This window comes from Brienomyrus brachyistius, chromosome 4 (assembly GCF_023856365.1).
Source record: "Brienomyrus brachyistius isolate T26 chromosome 4, BBRACH_0.4, whole genome shotgun sequence".
Taxonomy (NCBI): Eukaryota; Metazoa; Chordata; class Actinopteri; order Osteoglossiformes; family Mormyridae; genus Brienomyrus; species Brienomyrus brachyistius.
In genome coordinates, this window is record NC_064536.1 from 30,421,415 (window position 1) to 30,437,388 (window position 15,974).

General features: G+C 47.3%; 1 protein-coding gene across 1 annotated transcript in view; it reads left to right on the forward strand.

Moving 5' to 3' along the window:
- Window positions 1-4,595: 4,595 nt before the first annotated feature.
- Window positions 4,596-15,974, forward strand: part of LOC125740827 (uncharacterized) — an 82,450-nt gene continuing 71,071 nt past the window's right edge. Inside the window, exons 1-4 of the mRNA XM_049012530.1 lie at window positions 4,596-4,817; window positions 6,939-7,009; window positions 7,646-7,930; window positions 11,387-11,425. Of these exons, the coding sequence (XP_048868487.1) occupies window positions 7,892-7,930; window positions 11,387-11,425 (78 nt within the window). The 5' untranslated portion in view covers window positions 4,596-4,817; window positions 6,939-7,009; window positions 7,646-7,891. The remainder of the gene's footprint in view (window positions 4,818-6,938; window positions 7,010-7,645; window positions 7,931-11,386; window positions 11,426-15,974) is intronic.

The window sequence follows — 15,974 nt, forward strand, 5'->3', positions numbered from 1 at the left end:
TGCCCACGAGGATGTGATCGATCTCCTTCACCGCACCAGCAGTATAGGAGTACCAAGTCAGACAGACCACACGAAAAGCAGGTATACCCACCTACAGAGGTCTGGCCACTCAGCCTGCGTACCTCAGAGAGTGCTGCCACTGAAAGACGGAGTTTATGAGACTCCCCCAACAGCAGAGGAAGATGGTCATCTTACCGGAAAGACAAGACGTTCTGTCTTCCCGGATGAGTCGCCTCAAACTGGGACCCGAGTGCCGCCATGCAGCAGGCAACACCTCAGCACCACACCAGCCCCGATCCCCAACAGGCCTGACCCTATTAGCCCTCTCATGGTTTCGATTGATTTTTTTTCCTTTTTTCTACTCCAGCATCTGATGCCATTTACCGAGAACATGTTCCTCCCCATTCAATATTTTCTCCAAGTCCTGAATCCAGGGCAGCTGAGTGGCATCATAACAGCTTCATTGCCCCTGAATCATCAAGACAACTTCAGCGGCAACGATGGAAAGACACAGTTCACACTGGCTTGCCAACCATTTTTCTCATTGAGAAAATGGAGTTAATTTCATTTTCTAGTGAGTTTCATTTCTCACTATACAGCCAGAATGTCAGATACAGAGAAACACTATGTGTTTTAGATAAAACTACGGAATTAGACTTGCTATTATCATTGGCTGTTCATTGAGTTTTCATTAACAGACCCTTTAATTTACTTTCTCAGTGTGTTAAGTGGTTCATCTTCAATTGTGTGAACTTCTCCATCACCAGGTTCTTGTGGGAGTAACAACGGTTCTCTAGGGGTGTTTAGCTAGTGACTAATTATAATAACATAACAGCAAATAAATCTATCTGCAATTTATCTATAGAACGCCTTCACTCAGGTGCGAGTGACAACGAAAACATGCACAATACTGTAACGTTAATCTAACAGCAGATAACAAAGTATTGTCATACAATGGTAATATTAAGCCAAGGTAAGATACAATAATAAATGATGATTAATAAGCAAGTGAGTTATACTTTCTTTCCACAACTTCTCCTCTTCAGTTCTTGTACATAAACCAGAAACGAAGAAACAATCAGCCACACAGCTCTTAGCCGACTTAATTTGCATGAGTCACCCACAACGTTTGAATAAACAAATAATTGGCGTTCGTATTTTGCAGCGAAGTTTTTTCCGTTTTATGTGTAAGGGTCACACGCAGTTCATATTTCAGTTAATAATTTCTCTTTATATCTGGCCATAGCTGCCTGAAATGTGCAGAGCATGCCAAGATGGTGACAGGAGGCAGAGGGAGGTGATCTATAGCACCCGGCTACCTGCAAAAAGCTGCCTTAAGTCAGAAGCAGAATTATGCAAAAAAAATATTTTCATTCTGATATTTAATCATTTGCTAGCGTTTTTCGAAATTTTTATACTCTTTATGACGTCCTCCCGAGCCCTGCCAACCTGTTCACCTGGGGCCGGGTGGACTCACCTGCTTGCCAACTCTGCCAGAGAAGGGGATCTTTAGAACACATCCTCAGCTGCTGCTCAAGGGCCTTGGGAGGTAGTCGGTATCGGTGGCACCAAGACCAGATTCTGTGGGTAGCAGCAGACACCATCTGCACTGTCATCAACAACAGTAAGCGGCAACACCCCTCCAAGTGTACCATCACCTTCGTTCAAGCAGGCGAGAAGCCCCAGGGTTTAGCTGCAGGGGCTTCGCTGGCCAGTCTCTACATCGGGTCCTGGGACTCCTAGGGATCGGTGGACTGCACAGGCGAAGAGCCATGAAGAACATCATGGAAGCTGCAGAAAAGGCTTCACATTCACTCTGGTTGAGGAGGGGGGATGCGTGGCGTACTGCCCAACCTGGACACAAGTCGGGGCCTGATCACCCCCCAGCTGGGTTACCCGGGTGAGGGTGTCTGATGTTAGATCCGAAACACCCCGTGACTCCGGTTACATCACTGAAGATGTGTCCAAGTTGCACCACATGGTGTATTTCAGTATATGGCACAAAACTAACTCCATATATAACTGATAGTATGATTTTATAAATACCAAGAACTATGTGTCTGTAAGTATGTTATTGAACAGGAGTCGCACGGCGCATATCTCTCTTAGGAGTAGATGGTAACCGCACAGACAGAACAGTAACCACAAAGAAAGCATTCTTTCCTTCCTTGTGACCAGAGTTTATTGCATGCATTATTTCTCTCTTACAGCAAGATCTTCTGAAAAATGCAACTTCCTGGATTTATTTCTAATTTAATGACCGGTGGTTATTATTGACACATCATAATGAAATGTGTCTTCTGCATTTAACCCATATGTGACATAACAGGGGGCAGCTAGTTCAGCGGCAAGGGCTGGAAGGCAGAACTTCGTTAGACAGGGATTCGAACCAGCAATCTTTCAACTATAAGTGTGCTTCCCTAACCATTAAGCCACCACTGCCCACATTCCATACAACCACTTCAACCCAAAGTTTGCACAGTGACAGTCGACATGCATTCACCCAAAGCAGTGGGCGATCAGTTCTGCGCAAACCCATGCTGAAGCTCATCAGTCACTGTCAGGTGTTGTATTTATGTCAATCATCACCTGCCGGTGTCCTACCACAAATTTTCACAATCACGGGGTTGCCAGCTTTGGTTAGTTTTCTGGCGTGAGATTTTCAACACGATACAAGTCTGCACACACATGCGCACCCATGTTTTATTACCTTGTAAATATTCTGTACTGTTTGAAAACTACCCTTTTTTACTACTTTTTATGTAGCTAGTTGTAGATTTATAATGGAATAATATATATTTGCCACAAGATTTATTGCGTAAGCATGAGAGTCTTTAAGAGTGAGTGTCACACTAGATGCATGACAGCTGGCAACCCTGCAATTGACCGGAGCCACCATGCTAGAGGGGGAGGAAACAGATTTCAAGATACAGGTTAATCTTGTTTTCACGCGACTGAAGGCTTGTTTCGATTTTATCAGCTATGTATTACATGTTTAGGAAACCTCGACACTAAGTTTATTAGAACTAACTTCTAATATCCAGCACATCGATGTCGAGGAGAAGAGAAGAGAAAGAAAGAGGGTGGGTTTCACTTTCAGGTTTACACCTTTTATGCTCAGTTCATATATCATTGAAAATAATTTATTTCTTGTATTTCATACATTTGTTATATTACATTTGTTAATGTGGCTAAAATATTCTATTAATGTGTATTACTGATCAAGTAAAACGGAAAGCTATTTCTGTTTGTTTTGTAAGGAATTTAAAGCTGATTTTTATCATCCATCAGATCTGAGCTTTTTGGATAAGTTAGCGGAGAGATGATATTTGGTTGTCTTTTGGCAGTACCAGGTCTGTAAAAAATGAGAATTTAAAGGGAATTTTTTAAATGCACTGCCCATTACCATGGAAGATGGCTGATTCTAATTGTTGAAATATTGAGTAATAAATTTATTTTAGGTAACATCCATGGCCATAATGATTAACAACAAACTTATCCTTCAGTGTTTAGAAATATTTAAGGATGCTAAGTTAATCTTAGGAGGACCCTATTGCACATATAACTGTTTTTCCCCAAGACCCTGGAGAGAATCTTACATAAAGCTCAGTCACTTTACAGAGAGCTCAGTAACTTATGTTTAGGACTAAATTGTTGTGACATTTGGGGAGAAATGAATCCTGGAAAAGGGGAACATACCTGGTGTAGCAAAGTTCTATCTAGACCAGGGGTCACCAACCTGATACATTCTTCTTAAATCATGCATAATAAACATTTTTTAAATGCTTTATTTTAAGATATTGATTTAAGATAATATATTTTAGCTTATATATTTATGAAGATTGCCCTGCGATGGGCTGGCCCCCCATCCTGGGTTGTTCCCTGCCTCGTGCCCATTGCTTCCGGGATAGGCTCCGGACCCCCCGCAACCCAGTAGGATAAACGGTTTGGAAAATGGATGGATGGATTTATAAAGATTTAGAGACCCAGGTCTTGAATATTAATATTGATGTGTTCTGAGAAATATATTTTTTTCCGGCTGTCTGTTACTTTGCCGATTACAGCAGAAAGAAGGAAAATAACTATTGGAAGCTGAATAATATGCTGATGAAAGATGAGGCTTTACAATGAGCTATTAAAATGGCTACTGCTGAAAATTGGAAAAAGGCAAAAAGTTCTTAACTTGTACTCATCAGTGGGAATACGCTAAATATCACAGAATATCAGCAATGACGAGGGTCAAAGAGAGAGCACTAAATAAAAGAATAAAGGAAATTATTAATGAAATAATAAGTATGTACAGAAAGGAAAACCTTTCTGAACAAGCTAACTATAATGTAATTAAATTGCATTGGAACTGGACTGTTTATAAGAAGACAGGGCTAGAGGGCCCTTTATTAGGTCAAGAAAAAATGGTTGGAGAAAGAAATTCTAAATATTTGTATCAATTTAAAAAAATAACATTGCTTTCAAATCCATATACAGTGATAATTTCTGTACAGTGACTCATCTGATTTCTATGGGTGGGGGACCAAGCTGGGGGGTCCTGCTGCACCATATCTCCTTTTATTGCTTATGTTTTCCCACAGCCATTCTAGAAAATGAATAGCTTAAATGTAGTCAACTGGCAGAAGACACAGTCTTATTGCTAGAAGACAAAGATCAAGTTAAGAGAGCATTCGGTTGTTTTTGTGCATTCACTCCCCCATACTGGGCTTTACTCTGAATGTTAAAAAACGCTAATTGTTTACCTTGAGGATTGGACAAGACATGTTGAATACATGGCATCCTAGTCAAAGATGTCATTTGCTATTTAGGTATTAAAATTTGCAAAGACCAAAAAGAGACTAAATTTCAACACCGTAATGGATTTAAAAATTATTTATATAATTCTGAGATTTGTCAATTAAAAGGTCATGTTTTGATCAGTAGTTGAGAATATTTAAAATTGTGTTTTTGAAGGAACAGGCATCGCAGTTTGAAAAAATAAGTACTATGTAACTGTCACATTGCGGGCGCGATAGCTGGGTAAATGGGTAATCGCACAGGCAGGCGAGTGGGCAAGGAGCAGGCAAGCAGGTGGAATACTGGGATAAACTGGGGATTTATTAAAGCGGGTAGGGCAGGACGGAACAACAGCTCGAACATCGACTAACATCAGTAACATCAATGACGGACCAGGAACAAAGGCAAGACATGGACTGAAATAGACAGGACTGGGCGAAAATAATCAGACACAGCTGGGCAAGATCGGGGAGGCACACCTGGATAATCAGGGGGCGTGGCACACACAAGGATCGGACAAGCCGGGCATGACACTCTGTTGCTGAAGGTGGATTGGATTTGATTGATTTTGGACTGTCCAATTGTCTTTTAAAAGATAAGATGCTGAAAGTATACAAAATAAACAGAAGTTGTAATTTTCTGTTTCAAACCTTGTTTTTTAATGAAGTTTGGGAAATAAAATTTATGCATAAATGTAATTATGATATACAAAAGTTGCCAATCAAGAACTGCAATTTTCGTAAACGAGCATTATTATCCTGGTAAATGATTTTCTCTGCGCAAACGATTTTCATCTGGAATTATAAGCATGTTAGACACAAAAATGCATGTTTGTATTATGATGATTAGGTTAAAAATCATATTTAATTTGTAATACAGTTAATTTATGATAAAGGAGATTTATATACATACACAGTAAATGTGAGTGAAGAAGAAAGAAGAGTTGAAGGCCAGATTTTAATCGTGTTTTTGTTTTTGCTTTCACTATGATAATTGCGTGGTTGAATTATGAAACCATGACTCTTGGCTACATTGTAACTGAACCACTTACCAGCAGGCAAATTTGAATATGTTGCTGGAAACACATCCAACATGCAAATTCAGCATGATCCAAGTGCGTGTGCATGACTGGAACATGGCAGGCACAGTCTCTGCAAATTACTCTCATTGTTGCATCTAAGGCACTTTTACCATGAAATTCAGACCCGACTAAAAACATTAACTATGGCTATAGGGGTGTTTATTGCTATAGATATGCAATCATACTCAATAGAAGAGCACACAGGATTTAGGCAGGATTTTATTCATTATAATACCAAATTTTTGACAATCTATCTAATGCATCTTTGACATTTGCAAATAAGTGTCTCTTTCGTTTTGTTATTCAGCCGCGCTGACAGACACATTGCCTTACGGTTTATTTACAACTGTTCCTAATTGTGTTTGCAGTTTTAATAATGAATAATCTCAAAGTAAATTCTGTTTTTCCTGCTGTGCCGAAATTGAACTGAACTGTACCATTTTGTGTACCATTGCACCCCTAAAAAACAATAATTGCAGATGTTGTAGTATATTTACCAGTTTGACCACAAACATACTGTACCACATCCAGTGAAAGTCCAGAGAGAGGCTGAGGGTTCGGGGAAATGTCCCAGTGTGTTACGGCCTCAGCTGCAGGTCCGGTCTCACACCAGCCAGGCCTGAGTCTTTGCTGGGTTTGCTGTTAATACTGTGTTTGAGCTGCTTTTCATTCCGTTACTCGCCTGTCACTCAGCAAATCATCACTGCGGCACACAGCAATGTAACATGACCTGTTCAGTTTTAAAAGCTACAGCTGACAGTGTTTCATTAGCTTCTAAGAACAGATTTTTCTACTAGTCAATGATCAAAGACTTAATTAGGATATAGTGCATATTTGTCAGTGTTAGTTAGTGGAGATAATCTACTAACTGGAGGGGTTTTCTTTAACCTGTATGACTGACACTGCAGATGGTCACGATGTTATTTTATCATTGTTTAAATGGTAGAGCACCTGACCCTGAGGATGCAGACTGCAGACAGTCGAGCTTTTGTATTTTGAGTTTGTATTTTTATTCCCATCTTTCATACGTGTGAATCCTCACCTCTTTCATCTCGATCTTCTCTAACTGCAGGATGATGTTCAGGCTTCTGCTGATCCTCTGCCTTGGTCACTGTCTCCCTGCTGTCTTTGGGGTAAATTCAGGTGGGTAACAGCCTCACACTGACCCTGTGTATGATTAGCTGTGTATGTCAGCATGTGCATGTCTCTGCTTTGTTAATTATACGGTGATGTGAGTGTCTGATGGGGGTGTCTGCTGTAACATTCTGTTGTGGGGGAGTCAGGTCTCTCTTGCGCTGTCTCTCTGTTGTGCTGTAAGGACTCTAACTTAGTCAGCTGCATATTTACTCTTCCTGCTGTATGATGTCATGTGAGCTGAAGTTAAGCTGTGGTATGTGATTAGTAGAGAGTCACATTGTCATTCCCCAGTTGTCTGATCCTCCTGAGTGCCACGTCCCCCTCGCTACCTCGTGTGGAATCCCTGTGTTACCAGCTGTTTCTAGTTGTGTCTAATTAGTCTTGTGTATTTGAGTCCGCATTAGAGTATGTTTCCCCAGTCCTGTCATTGACGTCAGTCCTTCGTGGATCTTTCATGTTCTAGGATGTATACTGTCCAAATACATCCTGCATTTCCCTGATTCCCTGGACTCCTGCTCCTCTTTCCCCGCTAGACAAAACAAACATGTATAGTAAAAGGACCAATCAGTGTGGAAACTGAAACTGTGTGCAAAGTTATTAATATAATAATCTTATAATAACTTTGTCCTGTCTGTTAATCAGGTATCACAGCTCATATTGGAGACACTGTCATATTGCCCTGTAATGGACCAGCAGATACAGACACAAAGGAGGTTGATGTTCTGTGGCTGTTTGGAGGCAAACTTGCCTGCTGGTTTAATGGCAGCTGGTGTGAAACTGGTCATTATGTGAACCGAACTCGACTTGGATCCATCCAACAGAACAACGTCTCTTTGGTCATTACTGGTGTCAGAATAGAAGATAAAGGGGAGTATATGTGTCGAATCAATGGTACAGACATACAAAGCAGTCGGCTTATTATTAATGGTAAGTGACCCTTCTGCTGGTTCCCCTTCTCCCTTAAACCCCCTGATATCTGTCTCTGTGAGGAAGAGCCTCCTACAGCTCAGTCTGCCCCCCCCGACCCGCATGAACAGAACCGTAACCCAGAACCTGAGAGCAGCAGGGATCTCTCTGCAGGCCGCCTTTATCCCCCGGCCCCCGGCTCTCTGCAGGCCGCCTTTATCCCCCGGCCCCCAGCTCTCTGCAAACCGCCTTTATCCCCCGGCCCCCGGCTCTCTGCAGGCCGCCTTTATCCCCCAGCCCCCGGCTCTCTGCAGGCCGCCTTTATCCCCCGGCCCCCGGCTCTCTGCAGGCCGCCTTTATCCCCCGGCTCTCTGCGGGCCGCCTTTATCCCCCGGCCCCCGGCTCTCTGCAGGCCGCCTTTATCCCCCGGCCCCCAGCTCTCTGCGGGTCGCCTTTATCCCCCGGCTCTCTGCAGGCCGCCTTTATCCCCCAGCTCTCTGCGGGTCGCCTTTATCCCCCGGCCCCCAGCTCTCTGCAGGCCGCCTTTATCCCCCGGCCCCCAGCTCTCTGCAGGCCGCCTTTATCCCCCGGCCCCCAGCTTTCTGCAGACCGCCTTTATCCCCCGGCCCCCAGCTCTCTGCAGGCCGCCTTTATCCCCCGGCCCCCAGCTCTCTGCAGGCCGCCTTTATCCCCCGGCCCCCAGCTCTCTGCAGGCCGCCTTTATCCCCCGGCCCCCAGCTTTCTGCAGACCGCCTTTATCCCCCGGCCCCCAGCTCTCTGCAGGCCGCCTTTATCCCCCGGCCCCCAGCTCTCTGCAGGCCGCCTTTATCCCCCGGCCCCCAGCTCTCTGCAGGCCGCCTTTATCCCCCGGCCCCCAGCTCTCTGCAGGCCGCCTTTATCCCCCGGCCCCCATCTCTCTGCAAACCGCCTTTATCCCCCGGCCCCCGGCTCTCTGCAGGCCGCCTTTATCCCCCGGCCCCCGGCTCTCTGCAGGCCGCCTTTATCCCCCGGCCCCCGGCTCTCTGCAGGCCGCCTTTATCCCCCGGCCCCCGGCTCTCTGCAGGCCGCCTTTATCCCCCGGCCCCCGGCTCTCTGCAGGCCGCCTTTATCCCCCGGCCCCCAACTCTCTGCGGGTCGCCTTTATCCCCCGGCTCTCTGCAGGCCGCCTTTATCCCCCGGCTCTCTGCGGGCCGCCTTTATCCCCCGGCTCTCTGCGGGCCGCCTTTATCCCCCGGCCCCCGGCTCTCTGCGCGTCGCCTTTATCCCCCGGCTCTCTGCAGGCCGCCTTTATCCCCCGGCTCTCTGCGGGCCGCCTTTATCCCCCGGCCCCCGGCTCTCTGCAGGCCTCCTTTATCCCCCGGCCCCCAGCTCTCTGCGGGTCGCCTTTATCCCCCGGCTCTCTGCAGGCCGCCTTTATCCCCCAGCTCTCTGTGGGTCGCCTTTATCCCCCGGCCCCCAGCTCTCTGCAGGCCGCCTTTATCCCCCGGCCCCCAGCTCTCTGCAGGCCGCCTTTATCCCCCGGCCCCCAGCTTTCTGCAGACCGCCTTTATCCCCCGGCCCCCAGCTCTCTGCAGGCCGCCTTCATCCCCCGGCCCCCAGCTCTCTGCAGACCGCCTTTATCCCCCGGCCCCCAGCTCTCTGCAGGCCGCCTTTATCCCCCGGCCCCCAGCTTTCTGCAGACCGCCTTTATCCCCCGGCCCCCAGCTCTCTGCAGGCCGCCTTTATCCCCCGGCCCCCAGCTCTCTGCAGGCCGCCTTTATCCCCCGGCCCCCAGCTCTCTGCAGGCCGCCTTTATCCCCCGGCCCCCAGCTCTCTGCAGGCCGCCTTTATCCCCCGGCCCCCAGCTCTCTGCAAACCGCCTTCATCCCCCGGCCCCCATCTCTCTGCAAACCGCCTTTATCCCCCGGCCCCCGGCTCTCTGCAGGCCGCCTTTATCCCCCGGCCCCCGGCTCTCTGCAGGCCGCCTTTATCCCCCGGCCCCCGGCTCTCTGCAGGCCGCCTTTATCCCCCGGCCCCCGGCTCTCTGCAGGCCGCCTTTATCCCCCGGCCCCCGGCTCTCTGCAGGCCGCCTTTATCCCCCGGCCCCCAGCTCTCTGCGGGTCGCCTTTATCCCCCGGCTCTCTGCAGGCCGCCTTTATCCCCCGGCCCCCGGCTCTCTGCAGGCCGCCTTTATCCCCCGGCCCCCGGCTCTCTGCAGGCCGCCTTTATCCCCCGGCCCCCGGCTCTCTGCAGGCCGCCTTTATCCCCCGGCCCCCGGCTCTCTGCAGGCCGCCTTTATCCCCCGGCCCCCAGCTCTCTGCGGGTCGCCTTTATCCCCCGGCTCTCTGCAGGCCGCCTTTATCCCCCGGCTCTCTGCGGGCCGCCTTTATCCCCCGGCTCTCTGCGGGCCGCCTTTATCCCCCGGCCCCCGGCTCTCTGCAGGCCGCCTTTATCCCCCGGCTCTCTGCAGGCCGCCTTTATCCCCCAGCTCTCTGCGGGTCGCCTTTATCCCCCGGCCCCCAGCTCTCTGCGCGTCGCCTTTATCCCCCGGCTCTCTGCAGGCCGCCTTTATCCCCCGGCTCTCTGCGGGCCGCCTTTATCCCCCGGCCCCCGGCTCTCTGCAGGCCGCCTTTATCCCCCGGCCCCCAGCTCTCTGCGGGTCGCCTTTATCCCCCGGCTCTCTGCAGGCCGCCTTTATCCCCCAGCTCTCTGCGGGTCGCCTTTATCCCCCGGCTCTCTGCAGGCCGCCTTTATCCCCCGGCTCTCTGCGGGCCGCCTTTATCCCCCGGCTCTCTGCGGGCCGCCTTTATCCCCCGGCCCCCGGCTCTCTGCAGGCCGCCTTTATCCCCCGGCCCCCAGCTCTCTGCGGGTCGCCTTCATCCCCCGGCTCTCTGCAGGCCGCCTTTATCCCCCAGCTCTCTGCAGGCCGCCTTTATCCCCCGGCCCCCAGCTCTCTGCAGGCCGCCTTTATCCCCCGGCCCCCAGCTTTCTGCAGACCGCCTTTATCCCCCGGCCCCCAGCTCTCTGCAGGCCGCCTTTATCCCCCGGCCCCCGGCTCTCTGCAGGCCGCCTTTATCCCCCGGCCCCCGGCTCTCTGCAGGCCGCCTTTATCCCCCGGCCCCCAGCTCTCTGCAGGCCGCCTTTATCCCCCGGCCCCCAGCTTTCTGCAGACCGCCTTTATCCCCCGACCCCCGGCTCTCTGCAGGCCGCCTTTATCCCCCGGCCCCCGGCTCTCTGCAGGCCGCCTTTATCCCCCGGCCCCCAGCTTTCTGCAGACCGCCTTTATCCCCCGGCCCCCAGCTCTCTGCAGGCCGCCTCTATCCCCCGGCCCCCGGCTCTCTGCAGGCCGCCTTTATCCCCCGGCCCCCAGCTCTCTGCAGGCCGCCTTTATCCCCCGGCCCCCAGCTTTCTGCTGCTAACCTGCATCTCACACTCACTGCTGCAGCTCTGAGTTACAGGCTCACACTGACTCTGCTGCTTCTGTCCTTCTGTCTGCAGGAGACGGGAAGCGAGTGGAGGCAGAGACGCCCCCTGGAGGTGAGTGTAGGTTTATTAAATATAAACAAGACTGTTCCCTCCCCAGGAAGTCTGTGCAGGTTTAAAATGGTTTAATGCCCATGACATGTGCAGTGTCACTGTAACATTTATATGTGATGTATATATCAGTTCCATCGGCACAGTACGCCTGTTTATTGAGTGATATTCAATTGTTGAGTTGTCCCAAAGCGCTTTACATGTCTTGTGATACATAAAAAATCATTAGAGAGAGTAATACAGATCGGGAAAAAGGAAGGAAAGACATTAAATAAAGAACGCCAGATGACAACGGAGGAGAGGAACCAAAAACTCCCAAGTAAGGAGAAAAAAAACAACTCCAAGGTCAACTGGTTTCCCACCCCCCTGGCCAGACTAACATTACTGAAAAGAGAAAAGAACGGACTTTGCTAGTGATCAGAGATGACGGCTGTATGACAGGGTTTGGTACAAACAGGAATAAACAGCCAGAATTCACATAGGATCTGCTGATTAGTTTCTCTTTTCCCTCCTGGATCAGATCCTGTTTGCAGACCATACAGAGAGAGAGAAGATTCTCCAGGTGAGTTTATACCCTGTGTGATAAATATGCTTCTGCTCCAGTGTGTTTCCTACACAGAAAATGTGCCAGTGTTAAACTAACACTGCATGGTTTTCATATGTGTCCACAACAATCAGTGTTGCATTTAACACTTTACAGAGTGCAGTGAGTGTTGTTCTTACAGTGTTAATCTTTATTAACTCATATAGTGTTGAATTAACACCGTAGAGTGTTAAATCACTGTGACTCCACCTCCTCCCAAACTGTAAACCCATATTGGTGGCACACAGGTACCAAATGGGTGGCCCATATCTGCCCCATTTTAATATGCACACAAGAAGTCATATGAGTATCGTAAGAGACACCCCAGAATTACCCATCATCAGGAGAAAGACTATGACCCAAATGCACCCTGCAGCCTTTTTCCATTTCACATTAAAGCTTTGTCAGCTCAACTCTTATCATTCTTGAAGGTTAGAAACTTGTGTTTCTACAATCTAAACAAAGCCATGTTCTTATGGGCTCTTTTCTGCTGTGTGATCTTATTAAGTCAGAAAACCTTGCAAAAAGACTCTCTTGAATGGTTTAATGGGGGCACTGTATTTGATCCCCAGTCCCACCCCTGGATGATGGGTATTACATGTGGAAAGGTGTTAGGAGAGCTGTGACACCCTTTGCTGTGAAGCTCCTGGTATCGCCCACCCTCCCCTTGTACACCAATGGTGCTGGATGTATATTTGCATAGCATAACATGGTACTTCCTTTTATTTAACAGCTTTATTTTTTTATTCCACCGCGATGGTGATGAATAGGGCAAGAGAATAAAAACCCCAGATAGAACTCAGAAACACATTTGCCACTGGCTGCAGCACATGAATGGTGTAGTGGGATCTGCTTTTGTGTGGTAGCCTGTGACTAAGAGGGAGGATTTAATCTCCTTGTGTGGGTTCTATGGTTACGGAGCATGAATTATGCTGTTGTGCATAAAGGCTTAGCTTTGCTGCCACCCCTCAAATGAAAAGCATCAGGACTGGATATACTTTACCTATTAAAATGGGCCCATGCTGCTTGCTTTAGAATTACAGACATGCATGAACTGTAACACTACTCAAGCCACCTCGCATACATCATCTCAGTCAGCACAAAGTACTTCAAAGAGTAAACCGTGGTAGTGACTAATATCATTGGCATACCATCCTTGATCGCGGTGGGTTTCTAAATAATAAGCCTTGGTTTCTAAAAATTAAGCTTAATGAAAATCTGAATATTAAAAGAGCAAAATTATTTGATTTGTTCTACCCCAAGTTGTGGTCTAAGTGTTCCTCGGCCCGGTCCTCAGGGACCCCCAGACAGTCCACGTATTTGGTCTCTCCCAGATAATTGATAACAGAGAATTCCTGGTTCAGGCGTGTTGGGAGCTGGGAGGGAGCAAAAACGTGGACTGTCTGGGGGTCCCCAAAGACTGGGTTGAGAAACACTGGTCGAAAAGCAATGTGGCCACCATCCATGATACTGCATCTGCTTTAGGGAAAATGCACCCCTTTAGCCAGTAGGGGAGCTCTCACATTCTCTCAGCCCTGCTAAAGAATAATGTTATGCAGTCTAACAAGCTTATTAATCTGTGTCGATGAGCACTGCCTTTACACTGACACTCCTGCTGAGAGACTAGTTTGATTATTTATCTTTACCTAGTCATTACAAAAGCATGTTGAATTGCATGCAGCTGTTTAACAGTAAACTCTCACTGGATTTCACCAAGACTGGTGCCATATATTTTCCTGACTTTTATAACACAGGTGACATTGGTCAATTGGTTTTTGCTTATCCTGTTACATGCTAAAAAAAATAAATAATGAAAGTTTTCAAAGTTTTTCCTTTAACTCCCTTTATCTCAATTTTAATGCACAAGCAAGATAAAAGAACAAGTGTCTGTTCAGCTAACATGAACCCAGTTCTCATCTCATCAAGAGCTGAGCTAACATACAATTTACAAAAAAAGAGGAAAGGCCATGTTGGTCAGAGTCTTTCTCATTACCGTGGATTAGAAAAAACAGCAGCTGGCTGCCAAAATGGGTTCACATGAGTGCACATTAAAACAGCGCAAATATGGGCCCCCCATTTGTACCAGTGTGCCACCAATATGGGCTTGCAATCTGGAAAGAGGTGGGGTCATAGTTATTTACCACTGTATGGTGTCAACTGAACACTATAAGAGTTAATAAAGATTAAGATTGTAAGAACAACACTCACAGCACTGTAAAGTGTTAAATGTAACACTGATTGGTGTGGACCCACATAGACACCATGCAGTGTTAATTTAACACTGGCACATTTGATATATATAGTAGTTTTATCCAATGTGATGGTGGATATTTATTTCTATATAGCCATCACATAAGAACATAAGAAATTTACAAATGAGAGGCCATTTGGGCCATCAAGCTCTTTTGGGGATAACTTAACTAATCAAGAGTTGTTAAAATCTTATCTAGCTCTGATTTAAAGGAACCCAAGGTTTTACAAACATTACGACTATTCCATACTCTAACTACACACTATTTGGCTGAACAGCATCCAGACCTGTTAGAATCTTATATACCTGGATCATGTCCCCCCTTAGTCTCCTTTGCTCGAGGCTAAACAGATTCAGTTCAGCTAACCTCTCCTCATAAGACATTCCTTTAAGATGAAGAGTTAGTTTTGTAGCCCTACGTTGAACCCTTTCTAAGGCAATAATGTCTTTTTTTTATGGTAAAGTGACCAAACTCTCACCAAATTTGATATGGAACCTAACAGGTTTTATTGAAGAAACACTAAATGATATGGCCCTATACGCCATATCTGTCCAAAACCTACCCAAAGTAACTGGCAATATTTCAGAGTACAAGCTTGTTTTCTTAAATACATTACCACTAATGGCTCATAACAAACATGCTCTCTTATAAAAGACCCAATTTTCTAGGAAAATCTATATTTTATTTTCCCAATTTGTGCCTGACCTCCCCTACAACTATTCAGAACAAACAAAGCATGTATATATTGTAATGGTGGGTCGCTGAGCCGTGACAGCAATGATTAGCCAGCAGAGACGGTTCCAGGTTTCAACCACAAGATGGCGTTTATTACACCCGTACCATTCGAACAACATGCACTCGCACTGCCAACCGTGCCCGTCACCCCTTTTACTCATAAAAGTCCTAATACACATGGTGGACACACACACACACACACATGCTAAGTACAATGATAAACATTAAGCATTATACATGAGATGACACACAGCACATTTACAACAACAGAAGCGACTAATCTCAATATGTACCTGTAGTTCAGTACAGTATACTATGATGTGCAGTAATACAGCCCTTAATGATGGGAACGATCATGGAATACAGTGTGGAATACAGAATTATATAAAATATTTTTTTTAAAAAAGAAAAAAAGCATAACACGCAAGAATTGGAAACATCGTCTGCATGTTCAAAAGCCTACAGTTCCGATACAGCAATGGATGCCTCACTGTTCTTCAAATCATTCTCTAAAGACAAATCTTTCTGTCTTCTGTGATTCTTCGACACGGACTGTCTTCCTAACAATTTTTTTTTCACGCAAAAAACAATGATTGATGATTAGACCTCCAAAAACTTCATCCATCCATCCATCCATCCATCTCCTACCGCTTATCCGAGGTCGGGTCGCGGGGGCAGCAGTCTAAGCAGGGAAACCCAGACTTCCCTCTCCCCTGCCACTTCTTCCAGCTCCTCTGGCTCCGAGGCATTCCCAGGCCAGCCGAGAGACATAGTCTCTCCAGCGTGTCCTGGGTCTTCCCCGGGGCCTCCTCCCAGTGGGACATGCCCGGAACACCTCACTAGGGAGGCGTCCAGGAGGCATCCTGACCAGATGCCCGAGCCACCTCATCTGGCTCCTCTCAATGCTGAGGAGCAGCGGCTCTACTCTGAGTCTCTCCCGAATGACTGAGCTCCTCACCCTATCTCTAAGGGAGAGCCCAGC